Source organism: Salvelinus alpinus, chromosome 19 (genome assembly GCF_045679555.1).
Source record: "Salvelinus alpinus chromosome 19, SLU_Salpinus.1, whole genome shotgun sequence".
Taxonomy (NCBI): Eukaryota; Metazoa; Chordata; class Actinopteri; order Salmoniformes; family Salmonidae; genus Salvelinus; species Salvelinus alpinus.
In genome coordinates this window covers 27211050-27237414 of record NC_092104.1, presented here as the reverse complement: position 1 = coordinate 27237414, position 26365 = coordinate 27211050, and the positions used below count along the sequence as shown (strand labels likewise).

General features: G+C 42.9%; 1 protein-coding gene across 6 annotated transcripts in view; it reads right to left on the bottom strand.

The window, feature by feature from the left end:
* The window catches only part of LOC139545204 (poly [ADP-ribose] polymerase tankyrase-1), a 28049-nt gene extending 4589 nt beyond the window's left edge, over positions 1-23460 (bottom strand). For 2 of the 6 annotated variants that reach the window (XM_071352718.1, XM_071352717.1), the window contains exons 1-22: positions 22076-23460; positions 20865-21089; positions 20332-20427; positions 19998-20034; positions 19791-19866; positions 16357-16377; positions 14739-14833; positions 14529-14595; positions 14200-14386; positions 9730-9851; positions 9295-9386; positions 9021-9099; positions 8639-8810; positions 8268-8347; positions 7978-8123; positions 7534-7699; positions 7067-7286; positions 6605-6714; positions 6072-6260; positions 2184-2424; positions 1330-1439; positions 1047-1167 (exon numbers count right to left, since the gene is read on the bottom strand). In XM_071352718.1, the coding sequence (XP_071208819.1) occupies positions 1047-1167; positions 1330-1439; positions 2184-2424; positions 6072-6260; positions 6605-6714; positions 7067-7286; positions 7534-7699; positions 7978-8123; positions 8268-8347; positions 8639-8810; positions 9021-9099; positions 9295-9386; positions 9730-9851; positions 14200-14386; positions 14529-14595; positions 14739-14833; positions 16357-16377; positions 19791-19866; positions 19998-20034; positions 20332-20427; positions 20865-21089; positions 22076-22523 (3100 nt within the window). In that variant the 5' untranslated portion in view covers positions 22524-23460. The remainder of the gene's footprint in view (positions 1-1046; positions 1168-1329; positions 1440-2183; positions 2425-6071; positions 6261-6604; positions 6715-7066; positions 7287-7533; positions 7700-7977; positions 8124-8267; positions 8348-8638; positions 8811-9020; positions 9100-9294; positions 9387-9729; positions 9852-14199; positions 14387-14528; positions 14596-14738; positions 14834-16356; positions 16378-19790; positions 19867-19997; positions 20035-20331; positions 20428-20864; positions 21090-22075) is intronic. The other 4 variants (XM_071352721.1, XM_071352720.1, XM_071352719.1 and 1 more) reach the window with 3 other exon arrangements.
* Positions 23461-26365: the final 2905 nt, after the last annotated feature.

Sequence of the window (26365 nt, the reverse complement as noted above, 5' to 3'; positions counted from 1 at the left end):
AGAAGCACAAGATTGAACTTCACTCAATTTTCTTGAGATTTCTCTGTTAGTTAACACTATCAATGTTTCCCTTTACTGTGGCAATTTTGATCGAATCAACACAATATTAGCCACTTTAAATGCAACATACAAAACAAACTATGAAAGACTTCGTATGCAAAACTACGCAAGAAATGTTGTTGCAGGCAGAACGCATCGGAGTAGGATTCTATTGCATTGATGCACAAGACTCAGCCCAGTGCAGCGTAACCAATCAGAGCTGCAGTAGACCGATATGCAAATAGACCATTGCCATATATGGATCTGGACCATTTACAGCATGAGCGGTCGTGAGTAGATGTGCTTGCTTTGAGATCAAAGCAGGAACTGCATGTAGTCACGTGTGCACATTTTGTTAATATCTTTTGCTAGTTAGTGAGGGGAGTGATTTCTTCCTACAAGAGCACAAAACTTTTAAAAGCAAGTCAGGTAAAAAGCTTTTTTTTATGTTAAGGGGCAGTGTTGTATTTTGAGACCGGCTTGAATAAGGTAAGTAACCAATAGGCAGAGGGTAGCTAGCATAATTTGTCTGATTCGCTGTAATAAATGGTATGGGAAAAATAATGCATTTTATTTTGTAAAGTGGTTTCTTGCATCAAACAACATTTTCAGTCACCTTGTCTGAAGGACAAGTGGATAAACAGGTTAATGTCAAGCACTGCATGTTTTTTTCTGAAGTCTCATGGAATGTAGGCCTACATTGAGCACCACATACTGACTGTTACTGTTGGCTGAATGATAGAACAGCTATTTCCATGTTAAAATGTTATGGGATGTATTTTCTCCATTGTTTGTCTCCACTCTGGTAGGCCTACATTATGATCAAATAGCCACAGTAGCCTACTTGGCCACTGTTAAAACTATAACTTAAAGCAGGTACAGCCTCAGTGTTCACAGTAAATGTGCGCTGGAAGTTACACAGAATTTTCACAACGTTCAAGTTTGCGCTCAGCAGACCTGAAATTTACTCAGTGGCGAATATCTTTTGAGGGAATATTGGTCCAGACCTTGTTGTCCTCCCAGCAGCCTCTCCACTCCCTTGATGAGTTTGTGTCGGTGGCCGTAGGCGTTGATCCCAATCTCCTTCAGCTCCTCATGACCCATGTCAGCCAGCACATCCAAAGAGATCTGGGAGAGAACAGGACATTCAGTACAGAGCAGGGATCCTAAACTGTGTCATGACAACAGCTACTTCAAGAGTGGGAAAAAGACACATGAAATGTCAGACTAATTAGATGCCCTATTAAATAAGTTACGATATAGCATAAAACTCAATCATTAAACACTCACCTGTTCTCTCTCAAAGATGTCCCTCAGATGCTCCAGACCCAAGCTCTTCAAAAACTGACTGATGTTCATGTCCAACATGGCCACTGGAATACAAAGAGCAGATTCGGTATCTGAAATGAATGGGCCACATTGATTAATCTGTATTGATTTACATGCTGACCACATACATGTTTTTCAATAATTTTATCCAAACTGCTCACACACACACGTCTGCATAGCCACGTGCCAAAATAGAACTTGGTTCTATTTGAGACGCTTGATGCGCTGCAAGTCCCGCCTCTCCCATTTCCTCATTGGTTTTTAGGAGCATATATCCACATGGGTGATTGAAAGATGAACTGAGATCCACACTCCAGTCGGTGGTGGTAATGCACCTTAAAGTTGGTTGCCAACCAATATAAAGTCAGAAGACTGAAGGAGGAGAGACTAGAAAACTAAAACTAGGTTTACCCTTTTATATGTGGATTAATTGTTGGAGTAGAGAACATAGCTCATTTCAGGTAATATAACAACCCAATGTTTATATCCCAGGACAAATTAGCAAGCAAAATTGCCATGAATGTTTAATGAGTTTCAACCAGTCCTCAAATTAATGTAGTTGGTTCAAAGTTTGTTTTGATATTTCAACCTGCATGTCCTGATCACGTCTGGTGTGACTGGACAAAAATCGACATGTGTGCGATGGCGCACGCCAGAGCCTGGTCTAGTCAGCATGTTAGACTTCAACCAGTGAGTCAAAGCTGTTGACGGAGCTGTTGAATCTTCAAGAATATCAAAACGAGTAGAATATCAGCTTCATGCTAAAACCCCGGCCCCAGTTTCCTTCCTGGCTCTCTCTCTCTCTCTCTACTCACATTCTCCCTCCTTCCTATCGGAGCCCGTAGCCCCGTCGGCCACCCCGGATGTCCCTGCGGCCCCCAGGTCGTTGAGGGGCCCGGCCAGGTTGTCAATGCTGCTTGCTGCAGACAGGCAGGAGGGCGTGGAGGCCGGGGAGATGACCGAGCCGGCGCTGACCACTGTGGCCTGGGGCTTGAAGCAACTGGGCAGGGCGTCTGGGGGCATGGCATCCATCAGCAGGGCCCGGATGTCATCAGCCTGAGAGGAGGACATAATTAGATGGCAAAACCATATGTGAGAACTGGTTGTTCTAAAAGTTTGAATTTCAGGCTGTGGACCAAATCCCTAGTTTCTGCTAAGTGTGTCAAAATATATAAAATGGGAAAAATGTTAAGAATATACACTGCTCAAAAAAATAAAGGGAACACTAAAATAACACATCCTAGATCTGAATGAATGAAATATTCTTATTAAATACTTTTTTCTTTACATAGTTGAATGTGCTGACAACAAAATCACAAAAATGATCAATGGAAATCAAATTTATCAACCCATGGAGGTCTGGATTTGGAGTCACACTCAAAATTAAAGTGGAAAACCACACTACAGGCTGATCCAACTTTGATGTAATGTCCTTAAAACAAGTCAAAATGAGGCTCAGTAGTGTGTGTGGCCTCCACGTGCCTGTATGACCTCCCTACAACGCCTGGGCATGCTCCTGATGTGGTGGCGGATGGTCTCCTGAGGGATCTCCTCCCAGACCTGGACTAAAGCATCCGCCAACTCCTGCACAGTCTGTGGTGCAACGTGGCGTTGGTGGATGGAGCGAGACATGATGTCCCAGATGTGCTCAATTGGATTCAGGTCTGGGGAACGGGCGGGCCAGTCCATAGCATCAATGCCTTCCTCTTGCAGGAACTGCAGACACACTCCAGCCACATGAGGTCTAGCATTGTCTTGCATTAGGAGGAACCCAGGGCCAACCGCACCAGCATATGGTCTCACAAGGGGTCTGAGGATCTCATCTCGGTACCTAATGGTAGTCAGGCTACCTCTGGCGAGCACATGGAGGGCTGTGCGGCCCCCCAAACAAATGCCACCCCACACCATGACTGACCCACCGCCAAACCGGTCATGCTGGAGGATGTTGCAGGCAGCAGAACGTTCTCCACGGCGTCTCCAGACTCTGTCACGTCTGTCACGTGCTCAGTGTGAACCTGCTTTCATCTGTGAAGAGCACAGGGCGCCAGTGGCGAATTTGCCAATCTTGGTGTTCTCTGGCAAATGCCAAACGTCCTGCACGGTGTTGGGCTGTAAGCACAACCCCCACCTGTGGACGTCGGGCCCTCATACCACCCTCATGGAGTCTGTTTCTGACCGTTTGAGCAGACACATGCACATTTGTGGCCTGCTGGAGGGCATTTTGCAGGGCTCTGGCAGTGCTCCTCCTGCCTCTCCTTGCACAAAGGCGGAGGTAGCGGTCCTGCTGCTGGGTTGTTGCCCTCCTACGGCCTCCTCCACGTCTCCTGATGTACTGGCCTGTCTCCTGGTAGCGCCTCCATGCTCTGGACACTACGCTGACAGACACAGCAAACCTTCTTGCCACAGCTCGCATTGATGTGCCATCCTGGATGAGCTGCACTACCTGAGCCACTTGTGTGGGTTGTAGACTCCATCTCATGCTACCACTAGAGTGAAAGCACCGCCAGCATTCAAAAGTGACCAAAACATCAGCCAGGAAGCATAGGAACTGAGAAGTGGTCTGTGGTCACCACCTGCAGAACCACTCCTTTATTGGGGGTGTCTTACGAATTGCCTCTAATTTCCACCTGTTGTCTATTCCATTTGCACAACAGCATGTGAAATTTATTGTCAATCAGTGTTGCTTCCTAAGTGGACAGTTTGATTTCACAGAAGTGTGATTGACTTGGAGTTACATTGTGTTGTTTAAGTGTTCCCTTTATTTTTTTGAGCAGTGTATTATGGTATGGTGCATAAAGACGGCGGCCCCCCATGTACTCATATAACAAACGGCTCATTTGCCATGTTCACCGAAATGTATCGTTACTCTTTTTTTTATGGACATTAGCACAGTATACAGTGAATTCAGATAGTATTCAGACCCCTTGACTTTTTCCACATTGTTACGTTACAGCCTTAATCTAAAAAAAAATTATATATTTTTTAATCCTCAATCTACACATAATACCCCATAATGACAAAACTGTTTTTTAGAAACGTTTCCAAAGGTATAAAAATAAACTGAAATATAACATTTACCTAAGTATTCAGACCCTTTACTCAGTACTTTATTGAAGCACCTTTGGCAGCAATTATAGCCTCAAGTCTTCTTGTGTATGACGCTAGAAGCTTGGCACACTTGTATTTGGGGAGTTTCTCCCATTCTTCTCAAGCTCTGTCAGGTTGGATGGGGAGTGTCGCTGCACAGCTATTTTCAGGTCTCTCAAGGAGATGTTCGATTGGGTTCAAGTCCGGGCTCTGGCTGGGCCACTCAAGGACAATCAGAGACTTGTCCCGAAGCCACTCCTACGTTGTCTTGGCTGTGTGCTTAGGGTCGTTGTCCTGTTGGAAGGTGAACCTTCACTCCAGTCTGAGGTCCTGAGCGCTCTGGAACAGGTTTTCATCAAGGATCGCTGTACTTTTCTCCGTTCATCTTTCCTTCGATTCTGACTAATCTCCCAGTTCCTGCCGCTGAAAAACATCCCCACAGCATGCTGCCACCACCATTCTTCACCGTAGGGATGGTGCCAGGTTTCCTCCAGACATGATGCTTTACATGCAGGCCAAAGAGTTCCATCTTGGTTTCACCAGACCAGAGAATCTTGTTTTTCATGGTCTGAGAGTCTTTCCCAGCGGGCTGTCATGTGCTTTTTGCTGAGGAGTGGCTTCCATCTGGCCACTCTACCATAAAGGAATGATTGGTGGAGGGATGCAGAGATGGTTGTCCTTTAGGAAGGTTCTCCCATCTTCACAGAGGAACTCTGGAGCTCTGTCAGAGTGACCATCAGGTTCTTGATCTCCTCCCTGACCAAGTCCCTTTTCCCCCCTGATTGCTCAGTCTGGCCGGGCAGCCAGCTCTAGGAAGAGTCTTAGTGGTTCCAAACTTCTTCCATTTAAGAATGATGGAGGGCACTGTGTTCTTGGGGACCTTTAATGCTGCAAAAATGTTTTGGTACCCTTCCCCAGATCTGTGCCTCGACACAATCATGTCTCGGAGCTCTACGGACAATTCCTTTGACCTCATGGCTTGGTTTATGCTCTGACATGCACTGTCAACTGTGGGACCTTATATAGACAGGTGTGTGCCTTTCCAAATCATGTCCAATCAACTGAATTTACCACAGGTGGACTCCAATCAAGTTGTAGAAACATCAAGGATGATCAATGGAAACAGGATGCACCCAAGCTCAATTTCGAGTCTCATAGCAAAGGGTCTGAATACTTATGTATACGTTGTTTTTTAAATTTTTAATACATTCTACAAACCTGTTTTTTTCTTTGTCATTATGGGGTATTGTGTGCAGATTGATGAGGGGGAAAAAATGATTGAATACATTTTAGAATAAGGCTGTAACGTCATTTTTTTTGAAAGTCACAGGGTCTGAATACTTTCCGAATGCACTGTACATGATCCCAATTCTAGCTCCAAGACAGCTCCAATTAGGAAAAAAAGACAAATTAGATGGTTCAATCTGCCAATAAATCAGAACTACGTCGCACGTCGTAGTTAAACTGTGGATAGTGTTCAAACGATGGAGTCATATCTGAATTCCTATCTTTATGCACCTTCGCCATTTGAGCATCTGCCAGTAACAGCAAAAAAACAACACTTCATTTTGTGGCATTGCTAGCTGCTCTAACAGTAAGAGATCAAGGCGTGTTACCGTGGCCAGGTCCAGTGCCGTCTGTCCCTCCTGATTCTTCATGGTGGGGTCTGCTCCGTGGGCCAGCAGGAGAGCACACAGCTGGGTCCGGCCCTTTTGAGCCGCCTCATGGAGGGGGGTGAAGGCCCACTTGTCTGTAGCATTCACACACGTGTTGAACTTTATCAGGAGGGCAGCAATGTCCACGTGCTGTAGGAGAGAAGAGACAGGAGAGGAGCAGAGGATAGGAGTAGCAGATGAGAGGAGAGACGAAATTAATAACACGATATGACCAGAAACTGATGACATCCACTGTTACATATCTTAAGCTTTCCACAAGGTCACTTTCATCACAGTGTGGGTGTTTTGTCCTTATATTTGCTGTACGGATTTTCTATAAGGTTTTGTAACCCAAACAATATCTTCTGAGTCATCATCCAAGCTGTTACATAGCATAGGTATTTATGTATTGTCTATGTTATAAAACGTTAGGCCAAACCATACAGCATGTACAATGTCTTCCGCGGCCTGGCGTAATATTTGTGCCGACTCACCCCGTAGGAGGCAGCGTTGTGCAGGGGGATGAGGCCTCCTTTGTCCTGTGCGTTGACATCAGCCCCGTGCTCCAGGAGATACTCCGCCACCTCCAGGTTGTTGTAGCCAGCTACAGAGGTGGGAAACAAGACGGATGACAACATGAAACAACATGGCAGTCTACCTTACAAAAAAACAATGAATGAAAGATCTTTATGTAATGTGTCAAAGTAATAGTATAGCTCCAAATTATCAAAGTGTCCAGGGTTTAATGAGTTGCCTGTTTGGGTGGTAAAAGTCTGTGTCTGGGTTCCACATTTGCCATTCAATAAATTGATTCCACTGCTTTGCTTGCTATTTGAGGTTTAGGCTGGGTAACTGTAAAGCACTTTGTGACAACTGCTGATGTAAAAAGTGCTTTATAAAATATGAAAATGTATTGATTGATTGATTCCATGAATTGATTCTGGTAGGTACAGTACCTGCAAGGTGCAGGGGAGTGGAGTTGCGTCCCTGTGTGTCTCTACAATTGATGTTCTCTGGGCTGCAGAGTTTCTGGACGCGAGCCAGACAGCCTTTTTTAGCAGCATCCAGCAGGGCAGCGTCTCCTCTTAGCAGGTCCTGGATGTCCGTGTCTCCATCCTTCACCATGTCCAGAGGCATATTACCATCTCGGTTCTTCTTGGTGGGGTCTGCTCCATGCTGAAGAAACACACAAATACATCATCTTGAATATACATAAAAATAAAAAAAAGTTAAATACTTTGTTCTGGCGCTGAAAATCTCTTTTAGCTATACACATAGCTACAGAGACACTTTGGCGCTTTGAGCAAAGTCTATAAAAAGCTATCACAATAAATACTTCCGTTTGCCTCAGTATATATAGCCTTATGCCTTTGCGACCTGATCATTTCTGAAGAGTTGATATGAAAGGCACAGCTAGACTAACCTTGAGCAGCAGTTTGCAGATCTCGTATTTGCCCTTGGCAGCAGCCTCGTGGAGAGGGGTGAATTTCCAGAGGTCAGCTACGTTCACTGACGCCCCGTGTCTGACCAGCAGCTCAGCCACCTCATAGTGACCATAGGAGCAGGCGTTGTGGAGGGGCACCAGACCACTGCAGGACAGACAAAAGACTAGTTAAACCAGTAAAAGCACAGAGATCCTATAAATAATGTAATTCTATGACTAAAGTTTAAGTATTGTATGTATTGAATGCAAAATGTAATCCAATGATAAAGAGGTATTCAATGCAGAATGAAAGCAAATGTAAAGATATGTATTCAATACAAAGTGAAAGCCTTTTTGCTGACTATCTGAAGTGAAAGCAAAAGTCTCAGCAAAGACAGTAAGGAAGACAGAGGTAGTAGGGTGGACTAGTAAGACAACACGTACCCTTTGTCTTTAGCGTGTACATCAGCTCCATGATGTAGCAGGTACTCCACCACGGCCACACGGTTGTAGCCTGCAGCAAAGTGCAGAGGGGTGGAGTGACGACCCTCCAGGTCCCGACAGTTCACGTTCTGAGGAGTGCACAGTTGCTACAACACACAGACGAGACAACATAGACAGAATATCAAAAGTGACAGAGGAAGACATCTTGGATTCATGATGGTAGGTCGATGGTTGATGCATGTAACGTGATTGAATTCATGACTCCGAGACGATGTAGCTGATCAACTTACCTGCACAGTGTCCAAATCTCCAGCCTTAGCGGCTTCCAGAAACCGGTAGTCCACGTCAGAGTTACGAGTTGGAACATTTTCTGTATGAAATGGACCAACATCATGAAATAAAACATACTGGGAAATTTGACAAAGCACTATGTAATATTTATGGGCAAGATAGTCGATAATTTCTTTGTTATACATCCTGCTAACTTACCATCACTGCATAGGCTAGATTTAAAGGCCATACTGTATGTACGTAATGCAGCTTTCATCCAAGTTCATAAAACATCTTAGATGCACACAGGCACCATTGTCAATCCCAATGTAGAGCGTAGAATATAAAAAGAGAATCTTTGTATTTAACCCAAGACGCTCTACTACTGTACCATTGAGGATCTGCTGCACGGCCTCGTTGCCCATCTGTGAGGCAGTGAAGCCCTGCAGGGAGACGATGGCAGGGTCAGCCCCGTAGCTCAGCAGTAGTCTGCATGTCTGGATGTGGCCCGCCAGGGCTGCCCTGTGGAGGGACGTCTGACCCAGGGTGTCCACCGCATTCACCTGGAGGAATGGAGGAGCGAGGGAGAAGGACAGAGGGAATAGTCAGTGACAAACAGCAACAGACTCAAAACTAAATGTGATACACGTATTTCATAAAAAAAAATTGGGTGAAGTTATCAGATATGGAGGCTGTGAGCCAGTGAGAGAGATATGACAAGATAAATTAAATGAAGTGGTATTTGTGAGACTGAAGAAGCCTGCAGTGTGTACCTTGGCTCCATGTTTCTGCAGCACCTCTAGGATGTCGTTGTGTGCTCTCTCAGACGCAACATGCAGGGCCGTCATGAAGCTACAGACAGAAGAGAGACAGAGACAAAGGTATCGCTTTACTTGTGCTGGAATCAGCCTCATAGGATTTTCATTCTGCAGTTTAACAAGCCAACATTCTCAATTGAAACCAATAGATGCCAAACTATTTTTGGTGGGGGGGGGGGGGGCACCCCCCCGATACAATGTTATTGGAAACAGGGACATGGTGTCTTACTCTTTGTTCTTCTCGTTGATGTTGGCACCTTTACGCAGCAGCAGCTCTGTCACCTGCTTCCGTTTGGGGTGAGGGGAGGCAACGGCACAGTGCTGAAACAGAAGGACAACACCTTCAATGAAATCACTGTATGGAGCGTGTGTGAATGCCTTCTCAGGTTTTGTGCTTGTTTTTATAGTGGTCATCCTAGGTCATGCATGTCACAAAGGGAGCAAGGTTATGTATGTTACACAAATGTATTCTGACAGACATAGGATACGTTCAACATGGCACCCTGTTCCCTATATAGTACACTACTTTTGATCACGGCCCATAACTTTTTATATAGGAAATAGGGTGCCATTTGTGACATCCATAGCTGTTGATTATGACGTAACGTTAGATGTCAGCACTGTGACATTGAGCATCAGCCAGAAGGAACAGGGATGATCTCACCAGGGCTGTCTCATTTGTCTGTGGGTGTTTGAAGCTGATGATCTCCAGAGCCAGGGTCTTCTTCACCTTGGCCATGTCTGCCTCCCGAGCTGCCTGGAGCAGTGAATGACCTTTAAACTCATCTGGATGGCGGAAAGGAGATTGAAATGTGAGAAAAGCCATGGGCCCACGCAGACATTCTCATCTGTATATAGTCTTTGTGAATTGTGAGAGTAGTCTGTGCACATGTTAATTTAATTAATTATCAGGTATAAAAAGTGTGCACATGTATACAGTGCATTCGGAAGGTATTTTGCCTCAATCTACACACATTAACCCATAATGAAAAAGGAAATAATCAGACAAAATAAAGAACTGAGGGCATCCCGAGTGGCGCAGTGGTCTAAGGCACTGCATCAAGGTCGCTAGCTGTGCCACTAGAGATCCTGGTGTAAGTCCAGGCTCTGTCGCAGCCGCCGCGACCAGGAGACCCATCGGGCGGCGCACATTGGCCCAGCATCGTCCAGGTTAGGGGAGGGTTTGGCCGGCAAGGATGTCCTGGTCCCATCGCGCTCTAGGTTCTCCTGTGGCGGGCCGTGCGCATGCACGCTGACACGGTCGCCAGGTGTACGGTGTTTCCTCCGACACATTGGTGTGGCTGGCTTCCGGCTTAAGCGGAAGAAGCAGTGCGGCTTGGTTTGGTCGTGTTTCGGAGGATGCATGGCCTTCGCCTCTCCCGAGTCCATACGGTAGTTGCAGCGATGAGACAAGACTAACTACCAATTGGATACCACGAATTTGGGGAGAATTTTTAATTATAAAGAATTGAAATATCACATTTACATAAGTATTCAGACCTTTTACTCATTACTTTGTTCAAGCACAATTGGCAGCGATTACAGCCTCGAGTCTTCTTGGGTATGACGCTACAAGCTTGGCACACCTGTATGAGGAGTTTCTCCCTTTCTTCTCTGCAGATCCTCTCAAGCTCTGTCAGGTTGGATGGGGAGCGTCGCTGCACAGCTATTTTCAGGTCTCGCCAGAGATGTTCGATCGGGTTCAATTCCGGGCTCTGGCTGAGCCACTCAAAGACATTCAGAGACTTGTCCCGAAGCCACTCCTGCGTTGTCTTGCCTGTGTGCTTAGGGTCGTTGTCCTGTTGGAAGGTGAACCTTCGCCCTAGTCTGAGGTCCTGAGCAGGTTTTCATCAAGGATCTCTCTGTACTTTGCTCCGATCATCTTTCCCTCGATCCTGACTAGTCTCCCAGTCCCCGCCGCCCTTAAAATATCCTCACACCATGCTTCACCGTAGGGATGGTGCCTTGATACAATCCCGCCTCAGAGCTGAATGGACAATTCCTCCGACCTCGTGGCTTGGTTTTTGCTCTGAGATGCACTGTCAACTGTGGGATCTTACATAGACAGGTGTGTGCCTTTCCAAATCATGTCCAAACAATTCACCACAGGTGGACTCCAACCAAGTTGTAGAAACATCTCCAGGATGATCAATGGAAACAGGAGGCACCTGAGCTCAATTTTGGGTCTCATAGAAAAGGTTTTGAATACTCATGTAAATACAAAAATAAATAAAATTGTAATACATTTGCAAAAAATAAAATGTTTTTGCTTTGTGATTATGGTGAATTGTGTATAGATTGATGAGGTATTTTTATTTATTTAAACCTTTTTAGAATAAGGCTGTAATGTAACAAAATGTGGATAAAGGGAAGGGGTCTGAATACTTTACTATTGCGTGGTGTGTGTGTATGTATGTACATACAGTGGCAAGAAAAAGTATGTGAACCCTTTGGAAATACCTGGATTTCTGCATAAATTGGCCATAAAATTTGATCTGATCTTTATCTAGGTCACAACAATAGACAAAAGTCTGCTTAAACTAATAACACACAAACAATTATATCTTTTCAAGTCTTTGTTGAACACACTGTGTAAACATTCACAGTGCAGGGTGAGAAAGGTATGTGAACCCTTGGATTTAATAACTTTGGCAGAAATAACCTCAACCAAATGTTTTCTGTAGTTGCGGATCAGACCTGCACAACGGTCAGGAGGAATTTTGGACCATTCCTCTTTACAAAACTGTTTCAGTTCAGCAATATTCTTGGAATGTCTGGTGTGAACTGCTCTCTTAAGGTCATGCCACAGCATCTCAGTCGGGTCGAAGTCAGGACTCTGACTGGGCCACTACAGAAGGTGTATTTTCTTCTGTTGAAGCCATTCTGTTGTTGGTTTACTTCTGTGTTTTGGGTCGTTGTCCTGTTGCATCACCCAACATTTGTTGAGCTTCAACTTCCTGCAAAATGTCTTGATAAACTTGGGAAACAATTTTTCTGTCAATGATAGCAAGCTATCCAGGCCCTGAGGCAGCAAAGCAGCCCCAGACTACGATGCTCCCTCCACCATACTTTACAGTTGGGAAACTTTGGACACTGTTAACTAACCTCCAGACGAGCTTCAATGCCATACAACTCTCCTTCCGCTCTTCAACCGATCGCTGCCCGCACCTGCCCGACCGTCCAGCATCACTACTCTGGACGGTTCTGACTTAGAATATGTGGACAACTACAAATACCTAGGTGTCTGGTTAGACTGTAAACTCTCCTTCCAGACTCACATTAAGCATCTCCAATCCAAAATTAAATCTAGAATCGGCTTCCTATTTCGTAACAAAGCATCCTTCACTCATGCTGCCAAACATACCCTCGTAAAACTGACCATCCTACCAATCCTTGACTTCGGCGATGTCATTAACAAAATAGCCTCCAACACTCTACTCAACAAATTGGATGCAGTCTATCACAGTGCCATCCGTTTTGTCACCAAAGCCCCATATACTACCCACCACTGCGACCTGTACGCTCTCGTTGGCTGCCCCTTGCTTCATACTCGTCGCCAAACCCACTGGCTCCAGGTAATCTACAAGTCTCTGCTAGGTAAAGCCCCGCCTTATCTCAGCTCACTGTTCACCATAGCAGCACCTACCCATAGCACGCGCTCCAGCAGGTATATCTCACTGGTCACCCCCAATGCCAATTCTTCCTTTGGCCGCCTCTCCTTCCAGTTCTCTGCTGCCAATGACTGGAGCGAACTGCAAAAATCACTGAAGCCTCATATCTCCCTCACTAGCTTTAAGCACCAGCTGTCAGAGCAGCTCACAGATCACTGCACATAGCCCATCTGTAAATAGACCATCCAACTACCTCATCCCCACTGTATTTATTTGTCTTGCTCCTTTGCACCTTCATCTTCTGCACATCTACCATTCCAGTGTTTAATTACTATAATGTAATTACTTCGCCACCATGGCCTATTTATTGCCTTACCTCCCTTATCCTACCTCATTTGCACACACTGTTAATAGACTTTTTCTACTGTATGTTTGTTTATTCCATGTGTAACTCTGTTGTTGTGTGTGTCGAACTTCTTTGCTTTATCTTGGCCAGGTCGCAGTTGTAAATGAGAACTTGTTCTCAACTAGCCTATCTGGTTAAATAAAGGTGAAATAAAAATACAAAAATGTTTTGGTGTGCTGTACCTTTTATTCTCCACGCATAGTGTTGTGTGTTCCTTCCAAAACCACTCAACTGTAGTTTCATCTGTCCACAGAATATTTTGCCAGTAGTGCTGTCAAACATCCAAGTGCACTTTTGCAAACTTCAGATGTGCAGCAATGTTTTTTTTGGACAGCAGTGGCTTCTTCTGTGCTGTCCTCCCATGAACACCATTCTTGTTTAGTGTTTTACGTATCGTAGACTTGTCAACAGAGATGTCAGCATGTTAGAGATTTCTGTAAGTCTTTAGCTGACACTCCAGGATTCTTCTAAACCTCATTGAGCATTCTGTGCTGTGATCTTGCAGTCATCTTTGCAAGACGGCCACTCCTAGGGAGAGTAGCAACAGTGCTGATCTTCCTCCATTTATAGACAATTTGTCTTACCGTGGACTGATGAACATCAAGGCTTTTAGAGATACTTTTGTAACCCTTTCCAGCTTTATGCAAGTCAACAATACTTCATCTTAGGTCTTCTGAGATCTCTTTTGTTCGAGGCATGGAATATGAATAGCAAACTCAAATTCTGTGAGTGTTTTTTATAGCGCAAGGCAGCTCTAACCAACATCTCCAATATCTCATTGATTGGACTCCAGGTTAGCGGACTCCTGACTCCAATTAGCTTTTGGATAGGTCATTAGCCTAGGGGTTCACATACTTTCCTCAAACTACACTGTGAATGTTTAAATTATGTATTCAATATAGACAAGAAAAATACAATAATTTGTGTGTTATTAGTTTAAGCACACTATGTTTGTCTATTGTTGTGACAGATGAAGATCAGATCAAATTTGATGACCAATTTATGCATAAATCCAGGTAATTCCAAATGGTTCACATACTTTTTCTTGCCACTGTATCCATATATGTATGCACGTATGTATGCACATGTGTTCTCTCCAGTCTCCCAATGAACTCACAGGTTAGTCTCTCTTTGAGTTCGGGGGTGGGGGCCATGTCCACGGCGCTCTTGCTGTGGCAGTTGAGAAGGGTGGGGTCGGCACCATGGCTCAGCAGCAGCGAACACACCTCCACACGGTTCTTAGATGCAGCCTCATGGAGAGGAGTGAACTGCCATAGGTCCATGGCATTCACACACGCTCCATGCTGTAGACAGACAGGAGAGTTTATTAATTGTTCTCCATCAATAAAACCAACATTCTACAATTGTCTAATTAAAAGGGGCATCAATGACGGGTCTACAGAAATAAATTTTGTAAAATGAACTACAATCTTTTAGAGCCCTTACCTTGAGCAGAAGCTCTGTGACCTCAAAGTGTCCATAGGAGCAGGCGTTGTGGAGAGGGACCAGGCCACTGCCAGAGAGATAGTCATTCAAATGAACAGTTCTTGTATTCTATGAATCTGTGGTTGAGACGCTTCTCAGCAGAGAATGGTCTTAGACGAAGAAACAGTGGAAAACAGGCCTTCAATGGGACTGTATTGAGTTTGGTCTTACCCTTTGTCCTTGGCATGGACGTCTGCCCCGTGCTGCAACAGTAGTTGGACGATACGGACTCGGTTGTAGCCAGCCGCCAAGTGCAGTGGGGTGGACTGGAACAGAGGACATGTCATTAGACACACAGAGCTCAGAGTCAATGCACATCAGAACACACTGCCTTCAGGGAGCCAGAGAGAGTGAATGGCTGATTATGCTAGGAAGCAAATTGCATGGACGAGCGGTCTGAGTTCTCAATGCAGTTGAATGGTGGAAGGATGCAAGATCAGAATGGTTCTTGACTATTACACCCCAAAACAAAATCAACCTGTTCTCAACCGCCCTGTCTATGTAAGTCTGACAGAACTCTCAGATCATCAATCTTAAAATATATTTCTTAGGCCGCACACTAACGCTTGCTTACCTCAAACAAGTTATGAAAAATGGAAATCTGACTTGTCCCTCAACTAGACCCCTTCCTTCCTAAACATAATATACAGGAGGCTAAAAAGATGGCTACGGTTTGAATCTGTTTATTCATAAAAATATGTTGCGTAGATCTGTTTGGCCATTCCAAATCACATAGTGCCTTTGTGAGCCAAGCATAATAATGTTAGTGTACACAAAGCTGTGGAATAGTTTTCCACCCAGGAGTTTAGCAACAGTTTACCTCACGGACAGAAAGGAAGAAACAGTAGCATTCATGCACTGGTAGGTATCAAGACAAAATAAGACCACTGAACAACTCAGACAGGACAGACTAACAATATCATTCATGTTTGATGAAGGCAATCACACGGAAAGAAATCGAATAATACAAAAAGCATGAGCAGCAATGACGACACAGCACTTAAAGATGAGGAATTATATTTTTTCTTCAACCAAGGAATATGACCCATTCAAGACGAGACGTGACAAGCGGACAGTGTCAAATCACAAACATACAATATAGTACAAGAATCAATTGACAAAATGCAGGTGCAGGCATCCAGACATGCACATGTGACCATAACAGAAAAGTCACAGTCCTACAATAAATATATCGATTGAAGAGAAAGAAGTGATTGAAACTTAGCAGAGGTGGGAGTGTGTAAAGTAGTTAGGAGTGCAGAAAGGGGAGGGTGGCACTCTGGAAAAGCAGGGAATGTGGTATATTCGAGCTCCTTTCCAAAACCAACGAGCGAAGCGGGCCGTGGCCTCAGAACCACTTACTCACCTCCACCACACACACACCAGACCTGGGTTCAAATAGTAGGTTGGCCCATCTGTTTTATTTTAAATCCTTTCAGTATGTGATTGAGCCTTGCTGGAGTGCTTGATGGGCATGGTTTTGGTAGTCCACTTTGGGGACTATTCCATCTGTACCATTGCAGCAGGAAAGCTCAAATCAAGCACAGCTAATGTATTTGAAAGACAACAAATACTATTTAAACCCAGGTCTGGCACACATATACCCACCCACACATATTCACAGGACAGGAGCATTGGGGTGGGAAATATGAACGTGACCAGTAGACCCATTTCCATGATGCGCAATTACAAGTGAGAGCCAGCGTATTGGTCAAATAAAACAAGGATTAAAGAAAAAATACAAATCACAACAGTGCAACAATCAGGTGGCAGTTATCGAGAAACTTACCAGCATTTTTTGGGATGTTGACTGATCGACAATGTTGCCAGAGTCACACAAAAAACAAAACAAAAAATTACAAAATTTTAGTATTTTTATTTCACAGCAAAAAATAATACTTTTAGCCTATCACCCTTTAAAGTGAAGTGAGAAACACACCGGAATTAACCATTCATATAAATTCAGTGACACCAGGTACAATGAGTACACAGCTTTAGGGAAATGTGACTACTCTCACTGTTGTGCCGTATTATTCTTAATAAGGCATACAGGCTCCCTGGTTATCCCCTCGGGAAAAGCCAAAGTGCTTATCCTACACCCACACAAGTCCTCAGACTGGCACAGGCACACAGGAGGTGCAGGCAGTGAGTGCTTTGTTGTCACCACAGTGTGCCCAAGAGTCTTCTTAACAAAACGGCCCATTCATATAAACCCAAACAAAACAGATGGAGGAAACGCAGTTATGATAACATTTTGTTGTTGTTGAGGATTTCCTAAATGTCAGTTAGGAACAAGGTAATGTGCTTGGAAAACCTAAATGTCAAAGAATAATGAGTAGGATTTTAAAATATACACTTTATGGACCTGGTTAGCCAGAGTGAATTATGATGACAGAAAAATACTGCTCATCCTAGCCAATAGACTCTAGATTATGCATTATTCAAAATTATGAAAAGGAGAAAGATATGGTTTCTTGCCAACTCAGAGATGGATTCTAGCTTTTTGGCAATGACTTCTCTACTCATGAGAATGCCCAATGCATTCTCATGAGTAGAGAAGTCATTGCCAAAAACGGAATAAACTGAATAATTACAACGGGTGCCAAACAAGACGAGGGGTAAATACAATTACTAATGAGCCAATACTATTCCACAATTACCAATGCAAAGTAGAGCCTTGACTTTAAGTACACTTTCCTCAGACTGAAGTTAATTGTCAAGTCATGACACCCTGAGTAGAGAGAGGAGTGCTCTGGTGAAACACAATATCCTCTGATCCAAACACTAAACTCATCAACAGCTAATAACAATTCAAAGATTAAAATAATCCTAAACAACCATCCTATTACCACAAATCATTCATGTGCACAGTATTCCGGATAGTAGCTCATATCCCACTAGAGGTCTTTTTCGGGATAAGCCGTTACCTTTCACCTTCGATATCCCACTCACGAGTATCCCTGTATCTATGAATGAACAAAATATTCATAATTTAAGTTCATAGGGGTTAAATGGAATAGTAACTGAAATATGGACACGGACTGTAGGACTATAAGCTCACATGTAGCGTAATATCATATTAACTCCTGCAGAATTATGCATTTTTTGCAGTAAAATTATACAACAAATGTTAATTTTGTCTCAAACAGGAAAATATGATTTCTTTCAGCATCTCAAGAAAATGCGAATGACTTTGTCATCTTCGACACTTACGCAAGCAGACAGTATTTCAACCAAGACGAACTGAAGTCTTATCGGAAACGTGTTTCATAGTCCTCAGCTTTACATTTCCTTAAAACCGGTCAAACTGACGACATTAGGACATTTTGCACAGGACCAATCTTTACAGTGTTTGAGTTATTGCATATTCTCCTCAGTTCCTAAACGAAACAGACAACTTAACCTGTGTTAACTAGATTACTAATGTATTCATTCTATCGATGTAAGACATTCTGGTGAGCACTACTTTATTTAGTCTTCTGGTGCAATACGTTGACAGAAGAGAAGCTGCATGTATCTAACTATAGTTGACAAACAAAATGGACTACCAAATGTTGGAAATTATAAGCAGAAACTTATAGGCTATATAGCCAGTAGGCGATATAGTTCAGTACAGAGTATCAGCAAAATAAATTATGGAATTATGGTTGATCGAATTCCGCAGGTAGCCTACATTTTGAAGTGATTTGTTTGACAATGAGAAGAAAACATCGCCCAACACCCATGAAATGTGAAACTGAGCCTGCACAGACTGTGAAAAACAACAGTAAATGGGATAAGATGTTTACATGCCACAGTATCCCATCTAAGATCAGCAAATCCCAGGCAACTTATCCAGGTTTCTCATAACCAGGATACAAGCCTTTTCAGGTTATTGTAAACGGGATATGATATTTATATGCGTCAACTCAAACAATACATGAGTATCCTGAATAATGAGATATTAGTGTGCATGTAAACGTGGTCAGTGAAAGTTCTAGAGATTCAATGCATTAAGCTAAAATTGAATTTCCATAAAATATACACGCTGCAATCCATGTTTCCAACTCCGGTCCTCGAGTACCCCAAAAGCACATTTTTGAAAACCTGATTCAATTTGTCAAGGGCTTGATGATTAGTTGACAAGTAGTATCAGGTGTGCTTGTCATGGGCCACAAATATATATATATATATATTTTTTACTGTTAGGAGTTCAAGGACCAGAGTTGGGAATCACTGCACAACATCATGGTTTAACAACCCTGTCCTCACCCCACCCCCCCAGATGTTTCACATTTTTGTTTTAACCCTAAACTGGCACACCTGATTAAATTTGTTAACTAATCATCACTCCTTTGACTAATTGAATCAGGTGTGCCAGTTTAGGGTTAAAACAAAACAACCCCCAAGGAGAGGGTTGGGAAACTCTGCACTACATGATAGAATATTAATGATGTGATAAACATGACCAACTATTCAAAAACAAAGATCTGAGAGCTTCAAGCTAGTATATTCAAATAACAGCTTTGATAGGAAAATTTGATCGATATTGGCGACAACTTGGTTATAGCAAATGTTTGATGTGCAGAAGACCGAGGATCACTGTTACTAGAATTAAGGGGTAACTGAGGGACCCAAATAAAAGTGAAAATATTTCCTACGAAAATCCATCTGCAAAATCGATTTGGAGCAATAGCTAAACACTGAAGGAGTAGGAACAAAAATACTAATTATCCATAGTCCATTAAACAGTTGTTTTTTTACAAAAACATTGTACCAAAATGAACCCTCTGCACACAGGGAATGGTTAAATAGGGTAACATACAATGAAAAGGATTATATTTCAACAACGATCACAGAAAATATTTGGACAGATGGGTACCCTTTAGGTCAAAAATCAGAAAAACCCATGTTGATATCACTTAAATCAGTACAGTATATAGAGAATATGGCCTGGGCAGAAGTTGAGTCAAGTTAAAGCGTCCCCTGCCTAAATCCAATCCAATGACAAATCCTCTTCATAGTGTCCTACATATAATAATCCGCCTAGGATGAGATGGTGTTTTTAATCCCTACACAAGTGACTTTGTTTTGGAATGTAGGCTGAAAACACAGTCTCTCTCCAGACTTTTCTTGCCATTGGTCACACCAATCTTTAGAACAAATCAAGCATATGCTACAATATCATACAACATTAATATAACGTGTGGGCATGTAATGTTGTGGAGGCGATATCCTTCTTACCTTGCGGCCATCACTGGCATGGCAGTTGACATTTAGTGGGGTCAATAGTGCCATCAGCTTCTCTTCATTGCCACTCCTGTAGCACAGTTCATAAGAGAACAGAAGAGAGAGAAAATATTTTGTATTAAAAAATAATTAAAGATGTGGTAGGTAGCCTAATACTACAAACAGATCAGTCCAATGAAACAAGTCGATAAAGATACTCACCTTGCCGCTTCCAAGAGTTCATCTTTCTTATACTCACCTGAATACAAAATATCAGGTTAGAACAGCACAGAGATCCAAGTCAAGACAAGCCATGATTCAGACAAAAGGTTACAGTCCTGGGCCCAGTTTCACAAAAGCATCTTATGGCTAAGTTAATCGTTAGAACGATAGGATCCTATGGTTCCAATATTAATTTTGCCTTAAGATGCTTTTGGGAAAGCGGGCCCAGGTCATTATAGTTGCAGTCACGTAAAATACAATATACACCATAGGAACGTACCCAATGTAATGGGGGAGAGAACTGTCTGAAAGGGAGTAGTTGTATGAAACTCACCGGTGAGCACAGCCTTGGCGGAGGGGTCTGCCAAATCCAGAGCAGACTTGCCGTCCGTATTACGGATGTTGGGATCAGCGCCATGCTGGAGAAGCACTGTGTGAAGGAGACATAGGAAAGTTTCATTATTTTAATTCAATTATAGTCTTATACCTTGCATAGTTTATAGTACTTTAACATACCTATAATAAATCACCTTAGTAAAGTCAATTCTATATCTGCATTGCTTGCTTTTTGATGTTTTAGGCTGGGTTCTGTATAAGCACTTTGTGACATCTGCTGATGTAAATTTGATTGATTGAATATTGTCAACATAACATTTCCTGGACAAATTACCAGGGTTTAAGAGTGTTGAAAGACACAAAACTGTATATTTGGGTGCAGTAACAAGGCACTGGGAACAGCAATATTCCATGTGCAGACCTCTCATTTATCAGAGTATTCATTTTTAGCGAAGTACAGATATTCTTAAGTTTAGGATGTGCATGTCACCCTACATCTTCAGACAATGTATTTTTGACATCCACCCTTACCGATGCACACGTCAATTTTGCCCTTGATGGCTGCCTCATGCAGAGGTGTGTAGTTCCAGTTGTCCCGTGCATTGGGGTCTGCACCTTGGCACAACAGTAGACTGACCACCTCAGCGTGGCCAAAGGAGCAGGCATTGTGCAGGGGGATGAGGCCCCCATCGTCTCTGGCGTGCACATTAGCTCCTGTCTGTAAGAGGTGGTCAACCACATCCTTCCGGCCAAAACCTGACACAATGACAGACAAAACATGGTCAGTGCATACAGGGTGACAGTAATCCAGGCTGTATCACATACGGCCGTGATTGGGAGACTCATAGGGCGGCGCACAATTGGCCCAGCATTGTCCAGGTTTGGCAGTCATTGTAAATAACAATTTGTCCTTAAACTGGCTTGCCTAGTTAAATAAAGGTTAAATTACCCCCCAAAAATGTAATGTCAGTTCATGAATTAAAAAATAATAATAACAGAGCATAATAACAACCACCAAACTACTTTTTAGCAGTTCCTCTTGAACATGGTTTCCCAAACTCGTTTTGGTTTTTGACCTAACACTACATTACTGATTCAAATAATCAAAGCTTGAAGAGTTGGTTATTTGAGTCTGCTGTGTAATACTATGGCAAAAACAATGAGTGCACCCTGCATGGGCCCCAGGACAGAGTTTGGGAAACCCTGCTCTAGAATGCCAAAAAAGGTATGCATATTTTGGTTCCAGCCCTGCAACAGAACAGATTCAACAAATCAGCTGGTAAGCAACTATTGATTTAGTGAACCAAAGGTGTGTTAGTGCTTGGTTGGAACCAAAAAGTACACTCTGGGGTTCACCACGGAATAGCTTGAGAAACACCCAAAAATGCACTTTTGTTTACGTTTAGCTAGTAACAACGAAGGCTGAGACTGAGGCCTTCTGTCCCTATCGGTCTGTGTGCCAAACTGTTTTTAGTATTAGCTAGTTAGCCAACTAAGCTAGCTGTTTTCGATGGGCCTTGATCTTGGCAAAGTAGTTAGCTAACTAACAGCAGCAAATTAAATGAGCATTCGTAATTAGTTACAGTACAGTAGTTAACTAATAACTAGTTATCCATTCTCGTCGTGGCAGACCAGCATTTTGATATTTTTCACAAACACCGTGCGATGTTTGAAAACACTCCAACCTGCCAGCTCGCGCTGACAACACAAAAACAAAGCTTATTAGCGCTATCTTAACTAACCAGCAGCGAAATGCAGAGGGGTAGATTTCCGTCCAGCCATGTCCTTCGCATTCACATTCACCGAGTCTACAAGTCTCTTCACCCGGGACACATCTCCATTCCGACAGGCCTCAAATAGCTCCCTGAAAGCTCCACCGATCCCACTACCGTCGCCAGGGGTCGTGTCTGCTGAACCCGGGCTCGAGACACTACTACTCCCCCCGCCGGAGGTTGTTGTGGTCGGACTTGTGCTGTTCCCACTGCTGAGGGCCGAGGTTTGAAGATCCGGGGAGGCCGAAGGGTTCTCCATGCCCGTGCTGCATCCACGCTCACCATCCGGAGGCACTAACGTCGCTGTCACAAGATCAAGCGAGGGAGAGCCCGGCGGACTTACCGAAAGAGAACCGTTTCGTGGCGGAGATAGCAGGTTGCCCTGTTGTTGCTGCGATGAGCGACGAGACACCGCCATTTTCGCAGCAGCTCTCAAGTCAGACTAGAGAGGAAGAGGCGAAGCGAGAATGATAAATCGGCCCAAAATCTGTCTTCTCCAGCAGGTGGCGTTTTTTTTCTCACGAAGCGAGGTGTGTTTGTGTGTGTGTGTGCGTACGTACAGTGGCAAGAAAAAGTATGTGAACCCTTTGGAAATACCTGGATTTCTGCATAAATTGGTCATACAATTTGATCTGATCATCTAGGTCACAACAACAGACAAACACAGCCTGCTTAAACGAATAACACACAATTATACGTTTTGAAATCTTTGTTGAACACACCGTGTAAACATTCACAGTTCAGGGTGGGAAAAGTATGTGAACCCTTGGATTTAATAACTAGTTGACCCTCCTTTGGCAGAAATAACCTCAACCAAACGTTTTCTGTAGTTGCGGATCAGACCTGCACAACGGTCAGGAGGAATTTTGGACCATTCCTCTTTACAAAACTGTTTCAGTTCAGCAATATTCTTGGGATGTCTGGTGTGAACTGACTGCTCTCTTGAGGTCATGCCACAGCATATCAAATCGGGTTGAGGTCAGGTCTCTGACTGGGCCACTCCAGAAGGCGTATTTTCTTCTGTTGAAGCCATTCTGTTGTTGATTTACTTCTGTGTTTTGGGTTGTTGTCCTGTTGTATCACCCAACATCTGTTGAGCATCAACTTCCTGCAAAATGTCTTGATAAACTTGGGAAACAATTTTTTCAGTCAATGAAAGCTGTCCAGGCCCTGAGGCAGCAAAGCAGCCCCAAACCATGATGCTCCCTCCACCATACTTTACAGTTGGGATGTTTTGCGCGGTGTTTTGTATGGAGGTCAATGAGTGTCGAATGTTCTACCAACGTCAACTTCTGGAGATCAGTGCGGCAATGATTTATGGTTCTGAACGGTCTGCAAGCGTTATCACTCTAAAGAATAATTTCAAATGAAGTATTGTGCTTTCCGACTGTGACTCTTTTGCTCACTTTCATTTTCTTGTTATCAACTGTAACATTATTATTACCACCAACATGTATGGGTACAATTCCAAACTTGAAAATGATCAGTTACTTGAGTCTTTGGAAAGCATATTCTCTATTGGCTAACCAAGTTCCCTAATGCTTTACTTACAGTAGGTGGGGGTTTTAATATTTCTCCGAATAATTTAATTTATAGATGGCCTCCGGGACAGTCCACTTCTATGAATACAAGTTTGAGGCAGTTTATGGAAAGGTTTGATATTATAGATATTTGGAGAGTAAAGTTTCCTAATGACAAGTCTTTCACTTGGAGTAATAAGGCACGCTCCAGACAATCACATAGATTTTTGTCTGGTGCCTAAATGTTTTGATAAACAGGGTATTTCTTTTAACATCCTTGCCACTCCCCTTACTGATCATAGTGCTATTTATATTGACATTAAACTTTTTCTCTGATAATGGCATTGGCAGAGCATCCTACTGGAAGCTTAATAGCTCTATAATATGGGAGTATTCTTGCCAAGACGAGGAGAGCTGAAGAAGAAAGTGTTATTACAAAGATCACCTCTAGTTCAAAAGCCTGTTGAAAGCTCTGAGGACAAATCTGTTCTGTTTCAGCTACAACACAAGTTGGATGATATGTATAAACTGAAAGCAGAGGGAGCCTTTGTCAGATCTAGGAAGAAGTGGCTAGAGGGTGAACAAAATTCATATTGTTTCATGTTAGAAAAATACCACAAGTAAATATTAATGGTCTCATCACAGATGATCCCAAATTAATCTCTAACTTTAGTAGCAACTTCTACAGGAATTTATATAGTTCTAAGTATTGTGAGGTTGCCTCACCTCTTTTTTTTTTTTTACTCTCTGGGGGGATGTGAAATCAATTGGGGAGGCTGAGAGGGAACAGTGTGATGACCCTATTATAGTTGAAGAGATCATTTATTCTATTGAACACCTTAAAAATAATAAGTCTCCTGGGACTGGTGGTATATCTGCTGAGTTTTACAAAACGTTTTCTCAACAGTTGGCCCCATTTCTGTTGGTCTTTTCTGAAAGCATTGCGAATAATGCTCTCCCTCCCAGTTTGACTCAGTCTGATTACATTAATCCCTAAACCCAAGAAAGAGTTGCTTCAGCTCGATGATTGGCATCCAATCTGTCTGCTCAATAACAAACACAAAATATTAGCCTCCAATACTGAAGGCAGCATTGGAATCAATTATAGAAGAGGCCCAATCTGGCTTCATGAGAAATAGACATATCTAATAATATCCGACTGGTATTAGGCCTTTATAGACTATTCTGATCTAATCTTCGAAGATAGTTTTGTCTTATTAGACTTTTATAAAGCCTTCGATACAGTGGAAAATGAGTTTCTATTTCTCTCCCTTGAGAAATGTTTATGTAGTACTATTAACTGTTTTTATATAAATGGGAACAGTTCAATTAAATTAAAGCATGGCACTTCTCCTAGATTTGATTTGAAAAGAGGAATTATGCAATGTCGCAAAATTTCCTTACCTCTTCCTGCTTGCAACCTTATTTCTTACAAGTTTTGTTAAATCCAGCAATTATAAAAGGGATCTCTATTGATAATGCATGGCCCCACGACGCAAGGATCTGTACACAATTCCTGGAAGCTGAGCATGTCTCAGTTCTTCCATGGCCTGTATACTCACCAGATGTGTAACCCGTTGAGCATGTTTGGGATGCTCTGGATCGACGTGTACGACAGCGTGTTCCAGTTCCCGCCAATATCCAGAAACTTCACACTGCCATTTGAAGAGGAGTGGGACAACATTCCACAATCAACAGCCTGATCAGGTGTTTGAATTTTAGCAACCAGGAAATACCGCCACGATTTCTGCATAGTGCTTCTTTAAACGATCAACTGTGTACTCGTTATGCCGATTTGTTGCAAAATATTTGTCTGTTGCAACAAACCGTTTACTCCAAACGGAAAACATTTTGCAACAACAATAGTTTATTGGACATATTTAGGTAGGTCCCTGTGTTTTTCCGTTTCGTTCTTAAAAGGTTTCCGTTGCAAGAGGTAATGAATATACCCCAGGCCTGTGCCTACAGAGAAGGGACATCACAGCTAATGGACTATCAATACATTTAAGTGGAAAGCTTTTTGATCACTTTGACATGCAGTACATTTGGGAATGGCCCCACAAACATTCTGTAAAAAACTAAAACTAAATTTAACAGGTTAAGAACTTTTCCCATCCACACAAATGCATCTGGAGCAACAAAACCGAACACAAAAACTACTATGGTTGGTGTTAAATTAAAATACTTCTGTCACACCTAGATCAAAAATATACTGACATTTTTATTTTTTCAAATCAACATTTTATTGGCCGCACACATATTTAGCAGATGTTATTACAGGTGTAGCGAAATGCTTGTGTTTCTAGCTTCAACAGTGCATTGGTATCGAACAATACACACATCTAAAAGTAAAATTATGGAATTAAAAAATATATACATATTAGATCGAGCAATGTCAGCGTGGCATTGACAAAAATACAGTAGAATAGAATACAGTATATACATATGAGATGAGGGAAGCAGTATGTAAACATTATTTAAACATTAATAATGGAACACTAGTCACTTTAGTAAAGTGGCCAGTAATTCCAAGTCTATGAATATGGGGCAGCAGCCTCTAAAGATGCAGGGTTGCGTAACGGGGTGGAAGCCGAATAGTGATGGCTATTTAAGTCTGATGGCCTTAAGATAGAAGCTGTTATTCAGTCTCTCGGTCCCAGCTTTGATGCACTTGTACTAACCTCGCCTTCTGGATGATAGCGGGGTGAACAGGCTGTGGCTCGGATGGTTGTTGTCCTTC